Here is a 24,342-nt window from a genome sequence, read left to right on the forward strand (position 1 = left end):
GTCACGCGGGGGCGGTGTCACGACGCGCGCTGTCCCGCGGCGAGGCCGGCCGGGTCGCGTCGCCCGCAACTAGCGTTCCGGGGCCCATCTGCCGGGTGGAGGCCCGCGGCGTTTCCCGCGGGGAGGCTGCTGTCAGCCCCCCTGCGCTCCTTAAGCGTCCGCTAGTGACACCGGGGACAGCGTCACGCTTCCCTGACATCAGAGGCTCGGCTCCACGCCTCGGAGGCGGCAGCAGGCACGAAGCAGTGTCTGATCTATAGATGTGCGAGGACGTTGTTCTGAGACCAGCCCTGCGGCGGACATGGCCGTGTGCTGGCAGCGGCACCAGAGGAGCGGCCCGGGCTTGTTTGCCAGCGGCGGGGGGGAGACCCCAGACCCGTGTGAGGGGTCACGCGGGGCGGGCGGTGCTCGGGCGTAAGGGGCGCAGCCGCTCGAGCCCGAGTCCCGGAGTTCGGGGTGGGAGAGACTTTGACGTGTGATGGGGAACGGGAACTGGCGAGGCCCCGCTCCGGGCAACTTCTCGTGCTTGCCAGGATCTTCTATCACATCACAAACCGATGAACAACGAGAAGCCGCGCACTCGTAGGAGCTTGCTGGCGGCACCAAGACAAGCAAGGGCGCCGGGTGCGAGGCAGGGCGAGGGGTACGTTTAGGCAGAAGGTGGAAGGGCTGCGCAGAGGGCGGTGGGGCAGGAGCTCCTCCACCACCGGCCCCCCGCAGTGAGAACCGGGCCGGCTGCCCGGCCTGAGGCGCCGGGCGCGGCAGGCGCCCCGGGACGGCTCGGCCTTTGCGGCTGGGGACTGGGCACGGCCTTTCCCCGCAGGAGCTCGCTCCCCCGCAGCCGATCCGCCCGCCCGGGCCGAGGTCTCGGTGGAAGCCTGCGCCCCCGGCGGCGCCCCGCCCCTCCGGCCGGCCCAGCAGCACGCCCTCCCCGCCGAAGAGCAGTGCCGGCCGGTATCACCGCCCAGGGGCTAGCCTGGGCCCCGGGGGCGGCGCCGCGGGGCGCGGCAGGTTGCCAGGGCGACCGGCACTGCGGACGGCCGGTGACGTCAGCTGCGGGTGCGCCGCTGCCACGCCCCCTGCCGCCGGGTGAGGCGCTTCCGGCGCGCGGAGCAGTGCGTCATCGGCGTGCGCCGCGGGGAGGGGTCGGGCCGGAGGTGGCCGCGGGCGGCGCCGGGGCCGATGGGGGTCGCGGAGGAGGAGCCGGGCGATGGCGGGTGAGCCGCGGGCTGTGGTGGGCACCGGGCGGGCCCGCCGTGGCGGGTCGCGACGCGACTGCGGCGCCTCGGATTCGGCGGGGTGGGGCGCGGCCGTGGCCGGGGGTGGGGCCGGTGCCGGCGACCGGGCTCGGGCTCTCGTCGTCCCCGGAGCCGGTGCCGCGGCCCCGGGTAGGGCCAGGGTTCGTCGGCTCGCTTGTTCTCGCGGCCGGGGCCCGGGGCCGCCCCCGTCCCTGCGGCCTGGTGGCTCCCCCCGCCGCCGGGGCCCTTGGCGGCTCGGTGGCGGGGCCGGGACTGACGACTCCCTCTGTTCCTGGCGCAGGTGAGGCGGTGGCCGGGAGCGGGGATCCGGGAGCCGGCGTGTGGCAGCCCCTGCGGGTGCCCCCATGAACGAGCGTCGCGGCCGGGGCTGCCGGGACACCACGGGGCACCATGAGAGCAGGCCACGAGCGGAGCCAGGAGTGCCTCCCGCCAAAGAAGCGCGAACTTCCTACCGCCAGCACCGGCACCGAGACAGGACGTGCAGGGCTTGCCCAGGCCTCGGGCGAGGGCCCCGACTGGACCCGGGCAGCGGGGCCAGGCCCTGCAGCTCTGCACTATGGCCCTGGCGAGGCCACGGAAGCAGTGGCAGGGCTGACGGTGGACCAGTATGGGATGCTCTACAAAGTGGCAGTGCCACCCGCCACCTTTTCACCAACGGGTCTGCACTCCGTGGTGAACGTGAGCCCTCTGCCTCCCACCTTCAATATGACTTCACCAATAATCCAGCACCCAGGGGTGCCCTACCCCCCCATCCACTACGCACAGATCCCTCCAGCGTCCCTACAGTTCATTGGCTCGCATTACACAGTGCCCTATGCTGTCCCTCCTGGCTTCCTGCCTAGTCCTCTCCTGTCTCCTTCCACCAACATCACCGCCTCCCATGTCCCCCACTTTGTGCCATATGCCTCTCTCTTCACGGAAGAAGCCGCTCCTTCCCCCCAGACTACCTCTCCTACCCACACCTTCAACAAATCTGCTTCTGCAATCTCTCCTTCTGGCCAGATGCAGCACCATGCTGGGACCCAGCCATTAGATATTGCACCAGGTAGAATTCCTGTTTATTATCAGATGTCCCGCTTCCCACCAGGGTATTCTGCATATGAGACACCTACAGCGGGCGGAAGCCCAGAGTCTCTTCAGCAAGACAGTCAGCCGAGTTCAGAGGTAGCTGCTGCCAATGGTGGACAGAGACATCTGGAGCATAGTGTGGTGAGGAGGACCAGTGAGGCTGTGGACTCTGCCAGCAGTAAAGCTGAAGACTGTCTGCCAGGGGCTGTAGCGGGATGTGTGGTCGATGGACAGTTCCTTTCAGGTTACCAGACGTTGGGAACAGAGGTCTCTGTGCCAGCTCACAGAAGCACCCCAGACACCGATCTGGAGGTTCAGAGGGTGGTGGGGGTGTTGGCATCTCAGGATTATCATATTCTGGCAGCCCAGAGGAAAGATGACCCGAGCCCCTTAAACCTTTGCCATAATATCCCTGATCAGCAGGGGGAGTCAAAGGACGTGCTGAGGAACCCAGTGGAAAGGGCGGCTGCTGAGAAAAGCCAGTCCAGGAGTCCGTATGTAATGTCCCCTGAAGAGCCGGTTAGACAAAGACAATTAACCAAAGGAATGGTGATAGCCAACGGCAAGCCAGTCCTGGTTCCCGCTGGATCCGAGCCCACCAGGTCTTCCACTTCAGAAACCCTGGTGAGGCGGAGCCCGGACACACAGGCTGGAGGAAGCGCACTTGAAAAGGACCTGGTCCAGCTGCAACCACCCAGCTCCTCACACTTGCCCTCTCACTTCATGAAAGGAGCCATCATCCAGCTGGCTACAGGAGAGCTGAAGCGGGTGGAGGACCTGCAGACTCAAGACTTTGTTCGCAGTGCAGAGGTGAGCGGGGGCCTGAAGATTGACTCCAGCACCGTGGTGGATATTCAGGAAAGCCAGTGGCCCGGGCTTGTCACACTGCATTTTGTGGTCGGGGAGCAACAAAGTAAAGTGAGCATTGATGTGCCCCCAGAGCATCCCTTCTTTGTGTATGGCCAGGGCTGGTCCTCCTGTAGCCCAGGCCGGACTGGTCAGCTCTTTGCTTTGCCCTGTCACAGGCTGCAAGTGGGTGATGTCTGTATATCAATCAGTTTACAGAGCATGAACGGCAGCTCCGCTTCTCAGGCTAACTACCCTCTCACAGATCAGTTGCTATCTACTAGGGAGAGATCTGAAAGAACAGCTCAGGGGTCAAGAGAACCGTCTGACAGAGCTGCTGAAAGGAAGAGCCACACAGATAGGGACAGTGCAGCCCAGAGCTCTCCTGTAGAATCCTCTCAGCCTGAGACTGGCAGTCAGCACAGCTGGACAGCCCCAGGCTTCCAAAGATACAGCATGCAGGCAGAGGAGCCTCGGCCCTCTCTGCTCCGTCCCTCTTTCATTCCCCAGGAGGTCAAGCTGTCTATTGAAGGGCGTTCAAATGCAGGGAAGTGATCCCTTTGAGGCTGTGAGCTAGGGCATCCCCTGTAGGTGAGCCTCACCATCAGGTGGAGAAATTGCACAGACTTTGTGACAGGTTCACCAGCAAGGCTGCTTTCTGCCCTGCAGGACTGGGTTTATTCCAGTTCAGTGGCTGACAAGTTCCGCTTGGGGAATCAAGAGGGCTCCAGTGCCTCAGGGAGCAGCAACAGGCTAGCTGGGGTAGAGAACAGGGATGTGCTCATGAGCTTGCGATGGGAGCATTCCAGAGATTGGAGGGTAGGGCTTTCTCACACCTCCCTGAATAACTTGATTCCCTGCAGGGCAGGGTCTAAGCATTCAAGATGGGTTGGGAGATGAGGAGGGCAGACATGGCTTAAAGTAGCAGATAAAATTGCTGAAGATTTTATTCCTCCTTTCTCATGATGGGGAGAGATGGGTCCCCACTGGAGTTTAGGGGGCTCTACTCTCAGTATCCCTTTTCTTCACACATGCACTTTAAAAGGACCGTTCACCAAGGGAGCTCTTGAGGGTGGGATGGAGATGCTTCTCTGGTGGTTCTGTTTAATGTCTCTTCCACTGAATCCAACTGCTCTTTCTTCTTGCATAGAATGTAAAGATTTGAATGAATCACAGAAATTCAAGAGGAAGGACCAAAAGGATGGGTTTGGGTGTAGGTGAACAGGGAACTCAAGCACTTGGGATGGGACACAAGTTGGGACGGGAGACATCAGTAAAATACATTTAATTATTTGCCACCAAATTGAATCTTTCTTCCCATGTTAATAATGATTTTTTAAAAAGCATCTCTTGGGCTTAGAGCTTTTGCAGAGGCTTAGCCTATGGATGAATGGGGTTGGGGTTTTTTGGTTGGTTTTCAGGCTTTGGTTGTTTTGGTTTTTTTTAAAGCCGGAGTAAAATATATTCAGCATTCTCTAAGGAAGGATGGATGACTGTGAGATGACCGAGACTATATTTTGTAACTAAATAAGAAGAAAACTTTCCAGATGGCTAATTCTTCCCTGCAGGCAGTTTCCTGAATAAGCTCTAGACAAGAGACAAGTGTTTGTGCATGTGCAGGCAAGGTACAATGTTTCTGCTAAGTACAGTTCTATGATTAATGTAGGGACTCTAAAATTATCATGGCATCACAGGGCATTTTGGGGTGGTTTTGTGATAGTTTTTCTGATGCTTTACTTCAGAGTTCCTCTGTAGAACAGCACGGTAAAATCAAGAGTAGTCTTTTTCATGGTGAGATTTAATACAACTGTATATTAATACCTCATTATGGTAATAACACTCCATTCAAGTGAAGGCTCTAGTAGTTAGACTAATTTGCCCTCTCTGACGGTGTGTTATGACACCAGCTCTAACTGCTTAGCTAGAATAAAGAATAGTCACTATTATGTTGACAATAAGAGTCTTCACTGACTTGACTTCTTGGATTAAGTATTTCTTGTATTAAGGTGCCCATCTCTGTGTTAGGACCAGGCTTTTAAGAGGGTCTCTTTCCAGTGTGCAGGTCCCTACTAGAGTCCTGATGCTGCTCCTGATGTTCAGCATACCATTTTCTGTCTCCCTTTGCTCATCTTCCTGAAGTTCTCTGTCAGGCATGCCTGATGGCTAGGGCACTGCTTTTCCTTCCCCGAATGGCTTGTGTGTCAGCACCTCTCCTCAGCATAGCTGTCCTTCGGTCAGTTTGCAGCAGTGGTGTCTCAGGGCTGTTCTGCACGCTCTCCAGGAACGTGACCTGCAATTGGCAGGCTTCTGTTGGCTGTGTGATGGAGCAGTGCTCCGCTGGCTATGAGGCAAGTTAGAGAGTCTCCAGAATGTCCCTTCCATCTGGGTTGTCAGTCCTGTTTCCCTAGCACATTGCTAGCCTTTTTTGTTGCCTTTGAAATGCCTGCACCAGGACAGTTTCTTTTCAGGCCTTAGGGAGACATGCGCTACTCATGCCTTCAGTGTTTGTGCCTCACGGGGGTTTCTCCAGAACAAGGATGCTGCCTATATCACATGTAGCTTCCCCCAGATGACACTGTTTCCAGTCTCATCAGCTGCATTTGAAATGTATGAAGTCACAGTGATGCTGTCATGTGAAGATTCTGCCTCCTTGCATGCAACAGCTGTGGGAACAGATGCTATTTTCATGGCACTGTTTGTCAGGAAAATGTACTGTCTGGGCCCAGGTGCCTCATCACCTTGTGTGTTTCACAGTTGCTACTCATTGGATTCTCCTACGCAAAGACCTCGATTAGTGTCAGTTAGTACTTCATGCTCAGGATATCCAGGGTGTCTGTGGCCAAAGGCAGAAGGCAGAGGAGCCCAGGTTCTCTTGCCTGTTCTTTGCATGGTGCATGCAGAGGAATTCAGAGCTGTGGCAGGCAGCTAAGAAAGGGATCTTGCCTACATACGGTGTGTGAATGTAGAAGGGCTGGTTGCACACAGAGGGAGTGTCTGAGCAGCTGAAGGGCGCAGAGCCCCTCACATGCATCTTTGAACACTGAAGTCTCTTGTCTTTTGGAGAGAGGGTTTGGAGAGCCTGCCTTATCTCATGTGTGTTACTGTAACTACTACTAGATCTCAGTTGCACTGAACAGTGCTCTGAAAGGAAAGACACTGATGTATGAGGCAAGATGCCATGTGGCTAAAATAGCTTTGTACTGTAAGCAGCTGAAGGGCTGTGAAGGTGCTCACCCTGGTGTTTACCCAGCCGCTGGCCTGGACTTTGGCTCACTGCGCATCTCTTGAGTGCGCTCCTGAGCTCTGTGGAACATGCCAGGGTGAATTTGACCTTGGTGCTTCTATCCAGACTCTGTGTCAGTCCCACTGTTGTGCATGTTTCAGCTGCCAGCTCTTCCATGGAAGCAATGGTTTGGGGCACACCTTGTGGTGGGGCATTGATACGAAGAATTCTGGCATCTGGGCGCTTGCCCCAGAGGCGGGGGGGGGGGGGGGGGGGGCAGCACTGGCAGCCCTCTAGCCCAGCTTGGCAGTACTCATCGTCACTGGAATCTGTCCTTCCTGGGTTGGGCTGTGTTGCTCTGCACCCTGTGTTGGTTGCTGTGTTGAGCATTGAGGCTCTCCTGAGATAGGGAGTGTTTGAGACAGGCTCTGCTGTAGGCAGAAAGGCTATGAACGAGCCCACGGAGGAAGCTTTTCTTTCTTAGGTTTACTGGGAAAGGAGGAGATAAAGCCAGGAAGACATTGTGGAATGAGATGGTTATCTGGGCTTTTCTCCTGGCAGAGATGTGACAGGCTTATCAGAGAAATATACTGTTTTCCTGCTGCTGCTGTGAAGGGGAGGAGAGCTGTGGTCTGTCCAACCTGGAGGAGGAGGCCTCCTGGCCTTGGTTTTATCCAGCTCACACTCTGTGGCAAGCGTCTGTAGGATGCAATAATGGGTGTCTGTAGCCATCTGTCCTATCTCATGAAACATTCCTAAAGTCAGCTGCCCAGCAGAGGCCTGGCTTGTTTCTAGGCTATGCGTACACTTGCTCCAGGAACGTGAGACTTGGTCCAAGCGATGAGCGCTCATCACTACCAGACTATGCAGAGGAAGCTCTGTCTGGAAAGAAGGAAAGCTGCAGAGGCCCCTCTGCCTCCCCTTTCCAGCAGGTGCGCAAGTATAATGCACTTTTCTCATTAAGTGTCCCACCCCCATCCCCTGTCCCCACCCCACACTTGAAGTCACTTTCCCCCGTAGAGAACTAACAATCCTTGTTACTCAGAAAACTACAGCAGCTTGAGTAGCCCAAATGCTAGTTCCTGCCCACAGCCGTACATGTGCCTTTCCCTAGCATCACTCACAACTGCTCTTTGTCTTTCAGGCTGTCCTAGGGCCTGAAACTTTGCAGAAGCTGCTAAGATGGCTACGAATGCACATTCTGTACAGAGTTTGGCCCAGGGTGTGTTCTACGTATGGCTTAAAATGCTGATGGTCAAGGCCCTTCCACGGTCTTCACATCTGTCCATGGAGGACAGGACTTGCCCCTAAGGTCCTTCTAGGCTGCTGCCACCCCACCCTGCAAACGCACCCATGCACATTCTAGTTGTTTTCCGCTTTCATGGCACCTTAGCGCCAGGGGAGGGTCTGCCCATGCAAAGCAGAGAAACAGACATGTCACACTGGGGGAACTGGCTGGGCTGCCCTGAGGCAAGGAGGTCTTTGTAGATAAGTGCTGATCCCTCAACTATAATCCCAGTTATGTAATGGCTGTATTAACATGTAACCAACCGCATTGTATCTAAAGCCTTAGAACTAGTCAGGTGCTCCCCTCCGACCTTGTTCCTGCCCCTTTCCTCCTACCTGATCTTTAACAAAGCATTAATAATTCTAAGGATAATCTCTATTTTGTTGTGCTTTTTTTGTAACTGTTTTAAATAAATCAATTTGTACTGTATATTTGTACTTTTGGTGAGATCCTTTTTCCTGTTTTACCATTTTAAGTCTGTACTTGGCTACACACAGATTGTATTTTTATTGTTAATGCTCTTATGAATATTGCATTTAACTTGTTGACTCTGTAAACACAGTATATATCTATATCTATATATATATATCTATATATAAACCAATAGCTTTTCCTTTGGTGTTTGAGACTTTTTGCTCATCTGTATCATAATTGATAATTAGGATGTGGCTTCTCTGCTCTTGCACAGAGTGATCTGGAGACTTGTGGCAAGGGCAAGGTAAAGGCTGTCTGACAGATGGATTATAAGCCATAATTCTGTGTTGAAGTGCTTTTGCTGTTATGTGATGTTTCCTGAACCCCTTGGAATAACGGTCAAGTACCAGTGACACTGCAGGGAAAATTCGGCTGCCGATGGCAGAGTGAAGCTACATCTCTGTTGGCCAAGCAAAACACCCAAGGCAGAGTAATAGCAAATGCTGCAGGATGCAGACTCTATGCTGGTTTGAGTATGAAAATGGACAGAGACAAGAATAGAGAGGTCAGTTCAGAGAGCAAAGGAGGATATAAGCATGGCAACACAGAACTGAATAGATCCTTTCCAGATCTGGTGCCTTTTCCCACAGTGAGAGAGGCCAGGATGACTCCTGGATATAAGTTCTATGTGATGAATCAGATGTTAAAGCAGCCTCTGTAAGGTGAGGAAGCAAGATGTTACAGTGCCATGTGGAAGAATGTACCATTGAAAAGATTAAATACTTTTTGTAGCAAGTGTCCACAAGGCTGTCTGTAAGGTTGGTTTGTTTTCAGAAAAAAACAACCAACCAACATTATGCACTTTGAAGGCAATTATTGTAAGCATTAACTAGGGTTTTAAGGGACTTAAAAGTGTTTCAAACTGAAAAAAGAGCGAAAAATCAGGTTTCTATGTAGTCTGGCCAAAAGGTTTTGCTTCTTGTTTTAACATTACTCTTCTGATCTCAAGCAGGGGTCTTGTGGTCACCTCTTCTGACTTAATGCAGAGAAACAGCCATCAGAGAGAAGGTAGTAGCTCCCCGTGTATTTAGACCACCATGTAACTGTACTGCAGACCTTAACTGGAAATGCTCTGGAAGCAGTGGGGGTCTTAAGGCCACAAAACATAGATGTGTGTCACACCAGTGTTTGGTGGGCTTGCGTTTGGAAACCATAAAGCTACCACATGCATTTTTTTGATGCTAATTCTTGAAGAAACAGAATAATGGAGAGTATACCACCCCTTTGCCTCCCCCTGAGTCCTTCTGTGCTAATGTTTAAATGCGTCTACATTTGATTTCCATAGTGTATAGTTTCATAATGATTTATAATAGCAGTGGGGACCTTTTCATACAGGTACAGACTATGATTACATTTTGCCTTGGCTACCTCTTGAATAAACTAAAGAAGGCTTAAATTCCCTACTGCCTGACAGGTTTTTCCAGACGCAGTTATTGTAGCTTTCCGTGGCTCCTCCCCAGCTCACCTCTTTTCCACATTCCTCTCGCTGATTTTGCTGCTGCAGTATGGAAGCAAAAGCAACTTTCTTTTCTACCTGTGTGGTTCTGTGTACGAATGGTCCTCCCCTCGCCCCACAGTGTTACCTGCAGTGACCACTGAAAGTCACTGTTAGTCACAGAGGAATTTACTATGAGAATAAGTAACTGGAGTGCAATCCATGGGCCTAGATGAGCAGCCTTGCATTTGGCTGTATGGAAGTGGTTGAATCAGCTCAGCTTACTATGACGTTGCAGAATGGCTGAGGTGGGAAGGGACCTCTGGGGGTCATCTGGTCCAACGCCCGCCCGCCCTGTGGGCCATCTACAGCCAGCAGCCAAGGACTGTGTCTTTTAAATACCTCCAAGGTGTGAGACTCCACAACCTCTCTGTGTAACCTCTCCAGTGCTCTGCCACCCACATAGTGAAAAAGTGTTTCCTGTTGTTCAGGGAGAACCCTCCATGTTTCAGTTTGTGCCCATTGTCTCTAGTCTTGTCGCTAGGCACCACTGAAAACAGCCTGGCTCTGTCTTCTTTACGCTGTCCCCTCAGGTATTTATAAACATTGACAAGATTCCTCCCTCAAGCCTTCTCTTATCCAGGCTGAACAGTCCTAGTTCTCTCAGCCGTTCTGTGTAGGAGAGATGCTCCAATTCCTTCCCTATTGTAGTGGCCCTTTACTAGATGCTCTCCAGTATGTCGGTGCCTCTCTTGCACTGTGGAGCCCCGAACTGGATGCAGCACTCACCAGTGCTGAATGAAGGGAAAAGCAAATCCATACAGCACTGGAGAACTGACCTACCCTTACTGTTTACCATTCAATGAGCTCTTTCACTTGCAAACCTGAAATGCTGTTTAAGTGAAAATTAACTTGTGAGTAAACCAGCAAACTTGTTTGCTGTTTGCTTACCTCAGTCAGCCTTTCTGTTAGTGTTTATGTGGGGTATCTTAGAACAGGAACTCAGTTTCCTCTTAGTTTTTCCATGGATGCTACTGCAAATAAGCACATAATGATACCGTTAAGAGAAAGGGTGTGCATAGCCATTTCCAGGGAGACAACATCCTCCTTTGCTTCTTTTTTCTGGGCACAAACTGCAAGGGATTTACTCCTGGAGGAGCTGTGGGCTATCAAAGTCCTCAGCTTCATAATTCATGCTGCAGTAAACAAAATCCCTTTTTAGTGAAGTAGGCTTTCACCTGTGGCAGAACTGCAGCAGCCCAAACCCATCTATGGGGAAAGGGTCCAAGAACAGGGCAAAGCACAACAGGTAAAGAAGGGGACTAAACAAATGTGAGCATTAATTTATTTTCTCTCTGTTCACAGGCTGTGACTTGGCCCCCAGAGCAGTCTGTATCCTCAGAATCTGCTCCCACCAGAGCTACTTTGGCAGACATCTCTCAGCTCCATTATTCTCCTATTTCCAGGAGAAATCCAGAACCATCTGTCAGGGAGAGTCAGCCAGGGACCCACAGCAGCCTCCTGAATGTTGAAGGCTGCTAGTGCACCTGTGGCAGGTGCAGCAGAAGTGGCACAGTCCTTGGCTGTAGCTTAATGCAGTGCACTGTTGCTCTGCTCCTCAAAGGTCATTTTGCCCAGCAGCTGGCTCTCCAGCTCCACATTGCTCACTGGCAGCTGGAAAAAGTTCATTTCAGCTGCCAAAGCAGCCATGGCAGAGGGGTCCTGGCCAAACTGTGCCCGGAGCATCATGTCCATTTTCTCCAGGCGCCGCTTGAGCCTCTTGGCCTCACGCTCCCGGATGAGCCGGGCCTGTCGTTTCTCTGGGGTCTCATTTGCACGTTTCAGTCGCATGGCTTCCCGGTCTCTCTGCAGCCGCCGTGCCCTTTGCTCATCTGTCTCTTGCATGCGCTGCAGGCGCTTAGCTTCTCGATCCCGCATACGCCTCACTTCCCGCTCTTCAGGTGTCTCATTGTCCCGCCGGCTCTTCTTGGCCGTACGCTCCCGCTCCAGGCGCTGCAGCCGCACTTCCAAGGGCTCGTTCTGCCGACGAAGTGCCCACTTTCGCATGCCAGGTGTCTGTGCCTCCAGCAGCTTACGATAAGCAGCACAGTTATTGCACACTAGGAGGATGCCTGCAGGATACACAGGGGTGTGAAAGGCAATGTCTTTCCCCTCAACACTGGAGGGGCCCTCGCTCTGTGGTGCTGGCAGGCGATCTGCACTGAGCACCTCTGGCAGCTTCTCGCTGGAAAGCAGAAAGAGCAGAAAGTCAGAGACTTGGTGCTGATGGATGAGCCCCATCTCAGACTGCCCAGGGGGCTGCAGTGAACAGTGCCTCTACTACAGCCCATAACAGAGGCCTCTGCTAAACCATTCTTGCCCACAGACATGTCTGAATATCTAAAATGAAGCAACATCATATGCAGGGGTAGGAAGCAGGTTAGCCCAGAGCAGTGTCTGGGTTGGAAGAGCACAAGAGCAGCAATCAGCCAGCAAGTTGCTCCTCCCCATCATATCTGGATTTCTCCCTTCAGCCCTGTTCCACTGGTCAGTAGATAATCCTTCACCAGGCAGGACACAAACAAGGAACATTTTGGTTTCTGCCTGTAGTCCCACTCTGGAAATGACGAACCCATCTGGGCAGTACAGACCTACTCTGATGGTTTGCTGGGCAAGGGAAACAGTTGATTGTCCTCCAATGACTGGAGACCCCAGTGCTTCCTGCACAGCTCTAGTTCTTCACAGAACTAAGGAACACCCTTTTAGCAGCACAGCCCGTGGAGGTCTTGGCAGGTGATGCAGAGCTGCAGGCAGGAGGGGATTGAGGGAATCTCACTCACTGGGGGTGTTCACAGCTCTCCTACAGGCCTCAGTGGGTCCAGAGCCACGACTTCTGTGTCATTCAAGGCAACCCGCCTAATCTTTAATGTGGGTACCCTAGCCCACTCACCAGCCAGGCTGACCCTGACCTGTTGAATGTGGCGTGGCTGGTGAAGCGTGCTCCACACACTGCACAGTTTGACAGCTGGTCCTCTGAGTGGATCAGGAGATGTCGCCCAAGGGATCCCGGTGAGCTGAGGGCTCTGCCGCATACAGGACACATGTAGCTCTTGGCACTCACCACAGCTGCAGTGTGCTGCAAAACAACCACCAAGTTGTTAGTTACAAATTGCCCAGCTCCCTACCCAGTCTGAGGCAGGCTCATCAGATAATGTAAATTACTCAGTTCAGCCTCTTGGAATGGGAACACCTTGCCACTAAACCTCTGTCTGTCAGCTCCTAGACCAAGCTCAAGACATTTGGGGTGTCACAAGTCAAACAGCAAGGAGGAAACCTTTCTACAGCTCCACTCCAGTGCAAGAGAAACAAATAAGGCCAAAACACTTGGATCGTAGGACCTGACCCTTGTTTTCAGAAATGATCTGAGGAGCTGCTGTTGCTCAACAAAGCACGACTGGACTAACAGCAGGAAGGATGCTGGTGAGGAAGTGCTTAGATGGAGACAGTCAGCTGGTGCAGGTAAGTGGCCAGTTCAGTTCTGCTTCATTCCTTCTTTTATAGAATTTGATGTGCTGTGAAGAAAGTACTGACAACAAAACCTGTGAGATTCCAGCACAGATTTCCTGCAATACTGGAATCATTTCAGAGGAACAACAGCTGTTTTCATAGGTAGGAACTGTAATACAGCTACAAAATAAAGAACTGGGTGATTAGGAGGAAGGTTTCTCATCTCACTGAATGATGCAAAAATTGCTTCCCTATTTAATCTGAAGGAACTGCCTAGTCTTAGCCTGCAACTACTTGCAGAGACTACCTTGGGACAGAGTTGTGTCTTCCAGATCTGCAGACTGGTGCCTTGTTGATTGTTTCCCCAGAACACCCTCTAGGCGCAGTTTACTGCTGTAAACTTCAATCACATCCTAGCTCGAAGCTCAGTTCAGTGACTGCAAAGACCAGAACAAAGCCATACTGTGCTTTGGGCTGTTTCTGGATTTGGGGCTTAAGGCCAGAGATATCCCACAGTTGGAACCATCCCCTACCTGGTATACATGAGCAATAAGCTGCTCTCTGCTTCCACACTCCATCTGGCAGAGGGGGCACTGTGACAGTCCCACCATAGGGTCAGCATTCAAACTCTCCGGCACCTACAGAGAGGAAAAACCACTTTGATGTAAGGTGCACAGATCTCACACACACACACAGGCATACCACACCCCTAATATCTAGTCAACACCGAAGGCAGGTCTTAACCAGATCAAGTGCTGCGTGCCCAGTCCCACTAGGGCTGGTTTGTGCTCCTGCAGTCTAAAACTTCCTTTCTGTAGCCTCTGAGCAAAACTTGTGCTGTCTCTGGGAGGCCTCGTGGCCTCCACTCACACCCAGGCTCCCACCGGCAGAGTGGCTCTGGTAGGCAGGGCTGCTCTGCAGCAGAAGGGAAGAGGAAGTCAGCCAAAGGCACAGGGGGCACGCTCCACACAACCATCTCAGCCAGCCAGGAAAATGGCAGTTTGTGCCTGCTATTTCCAGTTCCTGGCAGCCCAAGAGCTCTTCATACCCTTTCCTCGTTCCAGGAGATGTTGTTTGGAGGAGGCAGGAGGGAAAAGATGACAAGAAACCATGCTGGGGAGAGGAGGCATTTAGACAGTGCCCTTCTCCCTCCCTGGGAGGCTAAGGTGAGTGCAGAGCCAGTACACACTTGCCTCATTTTCTCTCATCAGTGGGGTTCCAGCCACAGGTTGTTCTGCATTTTCTAATTCTTTCTTCACTTTCACCATTGAGCCATCCTCCTCAGATGTATGGGAAGAAACTTCATCCTGGGTGGTTTCCTCATCATCACTGCCACCTGGAACATGCAGAACAGTTATTCCAAGTGTCGGGACGCTGAGGGTACTCATAGGCCTCAACTGTCCTGACCAGCCTGACCTAGGGCCTCTACCCACCCCCTCCAACCAGGGCTCCATTTAAACTCAGGCTGGGGCACTTCAGGGCCTGCAGTGCTCTGTGGAGTCCCTGGGCCTGGCCTGTGGCCCTGCCTTCCTTGACAGGCCCTGGACTGTCAGCTGGACCTGCTACTGTTACCACCTTGCTCTGGTAACTGGAACTGTATCCCAGTGGTGAGGTCGTTGCCCAGTTTGTGTTGGGGTCCTTGGCTCTGGCATTGCTTTCCCCTAGGGAGCAGCCCTGCTCTTGCTGTTTGCTGATAAAGTCCTGCCCAGAAACCAAGGGCTAACCCAGATGAGGAAGAGGGAAAGATGGTCCTCAGAGGACCCCCACAAGCTGTGCAGCACCTAGCCTCACCCCTTGGCAGGGTCTCCCCAGTTTACTACCTTGCCATTATTGGAAGGGGTGGAACTCACTGCTGCTGGAGTCGGGGTCTTGCAGTGGATGAATGGCTGGCCTTTGGTCCCCAAGAGCTCCAGGAAAGTTGTTTTTCATCATGGCTTGGCGGGCTTGCTCCTCCAGCCCTGCAAAGACTTGTTCCCCTAGCAGCCACAAGGACAAAGAGTCAGACTGGTGCTGTTCCATTGCTTTCACCACTAAGGCTTGCCAAGAACACAACAGGCGTGGGGCTGCTCACCTGCGCTGTGCAGAACCTCTGAAGTCACCTCTCAGAAAGCATTTAAGTAACCTCTCTGCTTGCCTACTCTGCAACACCAGCCTCTTGTACCTGCTGATGCGAGTCCGGACCCTGTGTGTAGAACAGTCTTGCTAGTGGAAATGTCCAGCATCAGGCTGCTCTGGGCATACTCTTTATATGCCACTCCAGCCGCAAAAAAAACCCCTGTGAGATCCCATATATCTGCCATATGTAGACAGGTGGCTTTCTCTGCTACCAAGCCATCTGCCAGCAGAGCTATAGCACAGCTCTAGGCAGGGGAGGAAGCCACTCGGGGATTATGACAGTATCCCAGATCAGGCATAGTGCTATACGGCTCTTCTAAATTGTTAAGCCCCATTGCTTTCTATAAAAGGCAACTTACACAAAAATAGTATCTCCTTGAGTGCCTGGCACCTCATCTGCTCTCCAGTGACCCTAAACCAGGGGTTGTCCTTGATATCCTCGGTCACCACCTTCTCTTCCAGGAGGGCTGAGGACAAGCTGCCCTCCAAGAAGGTGCTTGTGCTCAGAGCTGGTGTACTCCTCCTTACACGATGGATAACTTGCTTCATTACCTCCCCTTGCCCAGGAATGACTCTGGCTAAAATAAATCTCAGTGACAATTCATATGCTCAAAACAAGAAAACTAAGGGAATGAACCCAGAAAGCTGACATGCTTGTTGAGGATAGCTTACAGTCTGTTTTGTTGAAAGACACTGATCACTAGTATCTCAACAGGTGTCAAACACATTGAAAGGAGGCAATTATTTGTTCTTCTCAGAGAGAAAACTTCTTACAGCAGTCCCAGCTAAGGAGAACTTTTGGTTCCAAAGAATAACGATAAAAGGTAACCATTAATTTTCACATTAAATCAAGTGAATGGCCTTGTTCCAGGTGTAGCTGTGATTTACCTCTCAGTAGATGAGCTGGGACTGCCTGGGACACAAGGTGTCAAAAGTTCCCAGTGGGTTAGCTTTTGGGTTAAATTTTATCAACTAATTTTTAAGTTCTCAAGAACCACTCAAAGCATAAATGCAGAAATGCTAAAGAAAACACAGTGCATTTTTCACATAAAACAAAAGTCAAAACGTATTTTCAGGAGAGAATTGTACCTTTTAGTATAGGGCCACAACTGGCATCAGTATAATCAGGGAATTGAATTCTCGACTCACTGAAAGAGCACCAGTCCTATTAAAAGGACAGGTACGTTCCCATGTGCTAAACTGTTTCAGCCAGCTTTGCCCTATATTCATACTCGCTGCCTTTCTGGTGCTTACCTTGCAATTTCCAGCAGTGCTTTAAAAAGCAGTAATTTACAGATTTCAAAGACCTTCAGAAGTTTTACAGAGACTGTGGGAGAAGAGTTCTAGTTCCCAACATCCCCATGGAGGTTTCCAAAAGCATTTGAAGGCATTTATTATTCTGTTTCAGAAATGTAAGAAAGGTTTCTGTAGAGAAGACTTGAGAACACAATCCATGCAGGCTGAAGAGAGGTGCTGAGGAGCACCCTAAGTCTACTCGTCACTGAAAGCGGCAGGTACCATTGTGATTGCTGTGACACAGGTACCCTCATGAGAAGCTATTCCAGCACTGAATGGTTTTCGTGACCTGGAGTGCAGCTCTTATGTCTGGACCACCACCTCACTTTGATGGGACTGAGATACAGACTGTACTAACAGACACTGCAGAATGACAGTGCTGCTCCAAGAAGCAGATATCCAGAGACCACCAGGATAAACGCCCAGAGACCAAAGAAGCATTGCAAGACAAAGTATAGTGAAATGAGGAATCCTGCAGAACACAAGACAGATGTAAAACTATGGTGGGAGACATACTACCTGTGGCAGTTACCAAACGGGATTCCCAAACACCACTGCAACTGCTAGTGGAAGCAGTTACGTGTTTGTTTGCTTCCCCCTTTCCCCTTCCAGATGGTTTGTTTCCACTGAGCAGCAGCCTGGAGTCTAATGGCAGGTGGGTTCCTGCTCAGATAAACCGACCGTGCAGTCTGCAGAATTGTAAAAGCTGTGATCTTTATATAAGGTGACCGAGGAGGGAACTCCTCCTATCAGTAACACTAGCATCAATCACAACTAAGACAGTGATTGTGTCTGCCAGTGGCCTTTCTGTACAACACACCCAGAACCCAGTTAGCACTGATTCAGTGCAGTGCAGAGAACTATCAGCTTACAGTCAAAAATGCAAACTGTTAACCAAACCAGTGCTGTTAGCCGATGACATCTTGTGCATTCTCCACTAGCCTGCATCTAAAAATGCATCATGGCACTGGGAAAGGCAAACTTTTAAAAATGTTATCTTTAGCTTATACAAAACTTCTTACATATTAAACTAACGCTGTCTCCAAAAGAACTTAGGGGAGATTGTCCTGTTCATCTACTGATGGACTAAGTCCTACTTTGATGAAGCTTAGGGCTTCAATGTTTGACAGGTACAGGGTTATACTTTTATTGTTTCTGCACATACATGCTCACATACAGGCACTTACACCCCCACCTCCACCCCGCTTTGAATACACTTCCATTCATTTGGAAAGGGAGTAAGACAGGCAACAGCTTTAAGATCACTGCCATCAGTAAAGGATGTTATGCTCAATAGTGAATTCACAGACTCTTCTCCAGAAGTTTCTTTATTAAATACAAAAAAGGGCTGCAGGCTGACCACAACACCAAAACAAGTCACTGTATTTGTTTTACAAACAGCTAGAGACGTAGGACAGTGAAAGATCATACAAATGCCTCTGCTTTGCATTCCAGTTCTCTCCATAATCTTGTAAATGAGTGGGATGCCAGATGAGCAGCTGTGGAGGAAGGGGGCAGCCCTGTGGCACTGTGCAAGAAGGGCAGTTATGACTGCTAGGATCTGGCGGTATATCAAATTGGTAGCCAGCAATGACTTTTTTTCCTGAGCCCTTCCCTTCTTGAACTGTATGAATGCAGGATAACTCTCAGGTGTTCTGGAAAATAAACACACAAACAAACAACCCCCACCCCAAAATCCACAAATCAAAAGAAACTGCATTGTTCCCCTGTCTTCCTTCCTAAACAGAAAGGTCTCTCAGAGATGAGCCACTGTATTCCCTCCTTGTACATCAAATTTAAAGTCCCTGTTCATGTAGGTCTTCTCTGTGTTCCTTTCCTGGACCTGAAATTTGCAAGTCTTTCCACCACTGTGGATCTAGTCCACCTGCCCCATCGCTATTCTGGGTTGTCCACACTGCTGTAGTGGTTACTGAAATGAAAAACAACACAATTGAAAGAGTTAACAATGGCAGCCCACAGAGCCCTTTAAGAACCAAGGATTTTGATGCAAGTAACATTTCTGCTCGGTTTTGAATGCTGGGTGCTATTTCTTGTGAGATGCTTTCTCTTCAAACTGGGAATATTATAGACAGCAGAATTCAAGGAACACTGAAGAGCAGAGAATGTGTGTGTGTCAAAGGGAGAGGGAAGGAAATAGAGGATTAATGGGATATTTGGACCATGATAAACAGATCCAGGAAGTGGGAATTAATTTGACTAAGAAAAGCTGTTCTCAAGAGTTTTAAAATAAGCATCACTTGCAAAGGGTACAAGCAATAGAAAGAAAGCCAGCTCATGGGACAGCAGTGACAGAAAATAAAAGTACACACTAACACCTGCAGCAAATTTTTGGCAAGCACAAGAACAGTGAGTAGCCTATAACTGATGGAGTGCAGCAACGGATGGGCTTGAATGCAAGATCAGATGAATTGCTTACAGAGATTTGATACTTTTATACTTTAGACTCTGGGAGAAAATACAGACCAAATTGAACCAGTTAAGGTATCTCCACAGGAACAACGTAACTGCATTGTATTTTTCAATTCAGTGTGGAATGGGCAATGCAATAGGTGCATTCCATTACGACAGTTTTATTTGTTACCACTTTATCAGGTGTATTCTTCATGTACCATGTGGCAAAACAAAATTAAATTAAGAGCCATTTATGTGCTGAAGGCCTGCCAAAGGGGAAATGACTACAATTAAAACCGCAGAAGGACTGGCCATCATGCACAATGGGACTTTTGTGATAATAGTGATTTTCATCACTGTTTCTGTATTATTTTGCATTTCCTTACACATCAACTTCTATTTAGAACTGTTTTGACTTATAACCACACAACTTCCCAGCTGGTTGCTCTGCATGCCAAACAAAGTGATTCTATGCTAAGTGAGGGCAGCAAACCATGTTGTGAAAGCAAGGTTAAATGAGGGCCATGCCAAGCCTGGAAAGTATCCCTGGAAAGAGGTGGCACCGAGCAAGCCAGGAAGAGGAGATCTGCAGCTGTTGCCCACCCTAGTGAATCCAAGAAAGAAGATAACATGGAGTGGCCATGCAAGGAAGAAGTAGGCACTGTCCTCCCACAAATCTGTCCAGTTAGATATTCACAGTGGTATTTATGCAAATCCAAAAAGCACTTTCCCAGCCCCATAGCCTGCCAAATCAGACCCCAGCTGCAGATAACTGCATAAAAAGCTGCATACCTGCTGTCCCTTTTATTCCTTTCCTCCCAACCACTTCAGTCCCTGTGAAGAAGTCTCAGTAACGTGTCTGCTATGTCTCAGCCTGACTCCTCATTCTGCTGGCTCACCCAGTTCTTGGAGCTGATGCTCTCTCCGATTATCCTCGTCAGTGCACTGCATGGCATTTCTGGGCCCTCCAGATACACAGCAGGCTAGGTAGACAAAGAAGTCCCAACGATTTGGTGGTGTTCATCATAAGACAAGATCTTCCATCCCAAGTTGGAGACATCATCATTGACATGTTTCTTGTATCTTTTGGTCCCTTTATTTTCTTGTGGTCCTACTTGCTGCTCCTGATGGCTCATGTTGAACAGGTCCCAGAATTCCTCTCTGTGGCACACCAGATGCCATAACCTCAACATCATGCCCACTGGTAGCATGTTTGTCAGATAGCTTCCCCTGAGACCAAAACTAGAGATACAATCACTTGTATTGTAGATAAAAAACCCAGCGTTCACTGTGAAAACACCGCACAACTGAACTCCATAATACGTATATAATAGTATAAGTTTCTGAAGAATATAACCTTTACACAGTGGGGTAAGAAAGCAGCCTACCTAAACACCATGGAAAGTCTACCTGCACCATTAGAGGTGTTGCACCCCTTGGTTTCCATACATGAGAGACTGTGACTCTGTATGTCTGATCTAAACAGCAGCCCCAACATCTGGGCACTCTCAAAAGCAAAAGTGTGTGGACATAGCTGTGTTACTGGCATCATAGCACAAAACACAGGACCTGTCAAATTTCTCTAAGGAAGACAGTTCCAAAGTCATTACTGTACCATCAAGCAAATCAAAGCTATGCTCTGCCCACTGCTGAACACAGCACCCAGAAGCAGGAATGGGAGAGCACAAGTCAGTGCAGATGCCAGAAGCCACACCTCAAGACTCTTGAAGGCTGGCCACCACAGAAAGCTCTGTCAGCTCTCCCATGCCTAGCTCTAGCAGCCAATGGGGCTTTCAAGTCCCAGACAGAGGTAATTCTCCCCAATACACTCACCGAGTGTGCAAAGTGTTAGGCTATATCACATTGTATTTTCCCCTAGTACAGAGAACAGCATGCATAGACTCCTGTTGCTGTACCCATGCAAAAAGGCAGCACAGAGAAAGAAATGCACAGAGAAAGAAATACACAGACGTGCAAGCCAGCAGCATCAGCAAAGCAAAGCAGTGTTAGAGCTGCAGCATTCAGCTCTCTGTCCCATACTCCTGACGGCTACTGCAGCTTAGCAATACCCACAGCCCTCTCATCAGCCTTGCTTTCACATGCCTACAGAGGCAGCAATTTTTCCTCATTCCAGCCCAAATGTCTCCAGCCACAAAGCTGAGTACGAACAAGGGCACAGAGCTTCAGTCCCCCCAGCTTCCCTCTGCTGTGATCAGTCAAAAGCCATGTATGTGCAGTTTCCCCTTTGCAGCCAAACAACCATCTGTGTCTCCCAGTTCCACTAACATCCTGCTGTAGCCTGCCTGAAGCACTGATGTACAGCATCTTAACCCCTTCACTCTCAAACAGACACCAGGGTCTTGACAATGCTGGAGAAACAGAGATCTGTCCTATCAGCTCAGCTCAAAAATGATCTGACAGATAGCATTTATCTGTCCAGTAAATTACTTAGGTGCTGCCCATTCCCTGCAAGAAAAGAGCAAATGGCTTTATCTTTCACTATCTGGTAGGAAACTGAGATACAGTGAGCTTCAGTAACATGTCCAAGGCCAGTCAGCTGAGTCTGTGGTAGGGAAAAGATCAGAACCCAGGACTTCCTGGGTTTCAGCCATGCCCTTGAACTTGCCTAGAACTTCCTTTGCTACCCAAGATGGGCCAGAGCCCTGATGTCACATTTCTTAGTATACTAACTTGCACTTGTGACACTGTGAATGCAAAGCACAGCTGCAGGCCCTGCACATACACACCTACCTTTACAGCATCAGTTGTTTGTTCAAGCCTATCCCTGTCCTGCCATGCCAGGACACAGCCAGCTCCCCTGACGCACAGAGCTCAGTTTCTCTTCTTACAATCCCTAAGACAAAATGTGAGTAACCACCATTCCCCCACAAACTGTACCTTTCCACCATTCCCCCCCTCCCCATTTCACTCCACAACATTCCAGCTAAGGCAAGGATCCCATGTTGCTATGTAACATAATACTCACAGTGAACTTTGTTAGGAGTGGTCTGTTTCCGACGGGACATGTTTCCCTGACCTGGAAGCACAGAGTGTTCGTTCCCTCAGCAGAGGGCTCACCTGAGAAGAGAAGAGCCTGTCACACACACTACTGGAACCTTGTGAGCCTCCAGCCAAATGCAGCTGGCTGTCTCAGGGTCGTTCCCCACCCATCTGCCCACAGGGCTCATTCTTCATCACCACAGCCATATTCAGTGTCAGCATCCAACACAATCCACAAGCGTTTCACAAACCACCGTGTGAAGGCAGTCCCACCCAGTTCTCAAGCAAAATTGTAAGCAATCCTGTCCCCAGCATACAAAAAGCTGAGTGCCCCACTTCAAGAGTGTGTGCAGTCTCAGTCCAAACGCCATTCCCCCTCCTGTCTGTTCCTATGGCCAAGAGGGCAAGAGCCTAACCAAACCTGCAGACCCTGCCCCACCTCTGCCCCTCACCCAGAGAGACTGAGGGGACAGAAGGCCCTACCACGCCCAGAAGGCTGGTGTCGGGCACCGGACCGCCCAGCTCAGGCAGATAAGGGAACCAGCTGCCTGATGCCCACAGATCCAGACATGGTGGCGGCAGCTGACAGGACAGTGTGGTCAGCCCAGGGACAGGTCTTGGCCCAGAGAGGTGCCTCTCAAAGAGACTGACCTCACCCGCCTCACAGGCAGGCACAGGCAGAGGGAAACAGCTGTGCTGCTGCACCCTCCCTGCTGCCTGGACCTCCCCAGGCAGGCAGGGACAGGGACAGGCAGGTGGGGACAGACTGCCTGCCCTCACATGGGGAGGGACCACCGAGCCCACTGCATGTGGGGCAGGGTGCGCAGCCCTTGTCCCTCGCAGGTGGGGACACACCAACCTCCTCAAACTTTACAAGGGAGGAAACACCAACTCCTCACCCTCAGACTGACTGAGAAAGGAATCAATCCCAACAGTGCTCTCAGACAGACAGACTGACAAAGGAGGAGCTGAATCCATCTCCCCCTGGAAGGACAGACACAGGGATCCCATCAGCCTCCCCAACAGACGGACACAGGGATCCCGTAATCCACCTCAGACAGGCACAGGGATCCTGTCATCCACCTCAGACAGATAGGCACAGGCATCCCATTAACCTCCCACTGACAGACGGACACAGGGATCCTGTCAGCCTCCTCAGAGAGGCACACACAGGGATCCTGACAGCCTCCCACCGACCGACAGACCCCGGGATCCCGTCCCCCTCCTCAGACAGAGGGATCCAGCCGGCAGTCCCAGCACACGCGAGGCGGCAGCTGAGGGAATCCAGCCCGCACGCGGATGGACACACAGCCAAACGAAGCCCGCTCCACCGGCAGAGGCCCGGGTGGGAGAAGCCAGCGCGGACCCCCGAGGGTGCCGACGGACGACCGAGGGATCCAGCCCGACAGCCAGCCCGGCCCGGCCTCTCGCAGGCAGCGGCACCGACGCTGCCGCCCCTCAGGCGGACGGCGGGATCCGGTCCCGGCCGCGGCCTGGCGCGCCTTACCCGGTCCCGCTGAAAGGCGCCGCGGAGCCGCAGACAGACAAAGGGCCGCCGGACAGACAGACGGGCAAGATGGCGGCGCCGCCAGAGCGCGCGGCGCGGGCACGGGCGCGGGCACGGCCCCGGGAAGCCCCCGGCACGGCGCGGGAAGCCCCGGCACGGCAGCGGCGGTGCCCTGCTGGCTGCCAAAGACCTCGCCCGCAGACCCCAGGTGCCAGTTTTTGCACGATCTGAAGCATCTCACCTGGTTTTCATGGATCCGTCCTGGCCAGCAGCCCCCGGCCGCCCGCAGGAGGTCATCCGTGCCAGCCGCGGGTCTCGCCCACCCCGGCGGGCAGCGCGGGAGCGGCGCCGAGTCCTGGCCCCCGCCGCTGGCGGCTGTCGAGCCCCGCGCCGGGGCCGGGAAGCGGCTACCCTGGTGCTACCTGAGCTCACCAGAATCGCACTCACCCTGCAAGGTCAAAAATCACGATTTTACTATTAATTTAAAAGCCACCACGTGCGTTATGAACGCCTGCATCCATTTAGAACTGAACCGCCCCACACTGCGGTGTGGGAGCCTCTGGGTTACTTCCCCTCAGGCCCAGAGCCCGCCGCCTCTGCGGGGTCTGCGGGCAGCGCCGGGGCTTCCCGCCGGCCCGGCTTACCCTCGAGGCCGGGCCGCGCCGCCCCGGAGAAAAGCAGCGGCAGGACTGAGGCCCCGGGACCGGGCTCAGCCTCGGCCCGAACCTCCCTCCCGGAGCTGCCACCGCCGCCTGGCCCTCGGAGGGCCGGAGACCCCTCCACCCGCGACCCTGCGCGCTGCCCTCAGCCGACCGGCTCCCGTCCGCTGTAGAGGCGGGGCTCCCGGCACGGAGGAGGGGGAACCGCAGGCGGAACGCCGCGCTACCGGAACCTCCACGCCGGGGCCGGGCC

At 51.9% G+C, this 24,342-nt stretch overlaps 2 protein-coding genes across 11 annotated transcripts; one reads left to right on the forward strand and one right to left on the reverse strand.

Annotated features, from left to right (window-relative positions):
- Nucleotides 1–1,112: 1,112 nt before the first annotated feature.
- Nucleotides 1,113–13,626, forward strand: ATXN1L (ataxin 1 like). 5 transcript variants are annotated; one of them, XM_056360596.1, is made up of 3 exons: nucleotides 1,113–1,217; nucleotides 1,540–3,137; nucleotides 12,870–13,626. In XM_056360596.1, exons 2-3 carry the CDS (start codon nucleotides 1,650–1,652, stop codon nucleotides 12,993–12,995), a joined length of 1,614 nt encoding a protein of 537 aa, XP_056216571.1. In that variant the 5' UTR covers nucleotides 1,113–1,217; nucleotides 1,540–1,649; the 3' UTR covers nucleotides 12,996–13,626. The 5 variants fall into 5 exon arrangements, with proteins under 5 accessions (XP_056216571.1, XP_056216570.1, XP_056216569.1 ...); XM_056360595.1 differs by lacking the exon at nucleotides 12,870–13,626 and adding an exon at nucleotides 10,959–11,135; XM_056360594.1 differs by lacking the exon at nucleotides 12,870–13,626 and adding an exon at nucleotides 7,541–8,305 and having other exon boundaries at nucleotides 1,540–3,245.
- ZNF821 (zinc finger protein 821) lies at nucleotides 10,925–24,263 on the reverse strand. 6 transcript variants are annotated; one of them, XM_056360605.1, is made up of 10 exons: nucleotides 24,075–24,262; nucleotides 23,672–23,878; nucleotides 21,910–22,001; nucleotides 21,675–21,777; nucleotides 15,172–15,282; nucleotides 14,951–15,076; nucleotides 14,294–14,436; nucleotides 13,634–13,738; nucleotides 12,563–12,729; nucleotides 10,925–11,838 (listed from the first exon to the last, which is right to left on the reverse strand). In XM_056360605.1, exons 6-10 carry the CDS (start codon nucleotides 15,030–15,032, stop codon nucleotides 11,184–11,186), a joined length of 1,152 nt encoding a protein of 383 aa, XP_056216580.1. In that variant the 5' UTR covers nucleotides 15,033–15,076; nucleotides 15,172–15,282; nucleotides 21,675–21,777; nucleotides 21,910–22,001; nucleotides 23,672–23,878; nucleotides 24,075–24,262; the 3' UTR covers nucleotides 10,925–11,183. The 6 variants fall into 6 exon arrangements, with proteins under 6 accessions (XP_056216580.1, XP_056216581.1, XP_056216577.1 ...); XM_056360606.1 differs by lacking the exon at nucleotides 21,675–21,777; XM_056360602.1 differs by lacking the exon at nucleotides 21,675–21,777 and having other exon boundaries at nucleotides 14,951–15,282; nucleotides 24,075–24,263.
- Between the last annotated feature and the right edge of the window lie 79 nt (nucleotides 24,264–24,342).

This window comes from Falco biarmicus, chromosome 15, assembly GCF_023638135.1.
Source record: "Falco biarmicus isolate bFalBia1 chromosome 15, bFalBia1.pri, whole genome shotgun sequence".
Taxonomy (NCBI): Eukaryota; Metazoa; Chordata; class Aves; order Falconiformes; family Falconidae; genus Falco; species Falco biarmicus.

Bases quoted from the DNA above. Each gene is read 5' to 3' on its own strand.
- ATXN1L (XM_056360593.1), top strand. From the start codon at position 1,650: ATGAGAGCAGGCCACGAGCGGAGCCAGGAGTGCCTCCCGCCAAAGAAG.
- ZNF821 (XM_056360602.1), bottom strand. From the start codon at position 15,119: ATGGAACAGCACCAGTCTGACTCTTTGTCCTTGTGGCTGCTAGGGGAA. The intron at 12,730-13,633 runs GTAGGGGATGGT...GTTGTTTTGCAG, and splicing joins TTATTGCTCATGTATACCAG to CACACTGCAGCTGTGGTGAG. The intron at 11,839-12,562 runs GTCAGGGTCAGC...TCTGCTTTCCAG, and splicing joins AGCCACGCCACATTCAACAG to CGAGAAGCTGCCAGAGGTGC.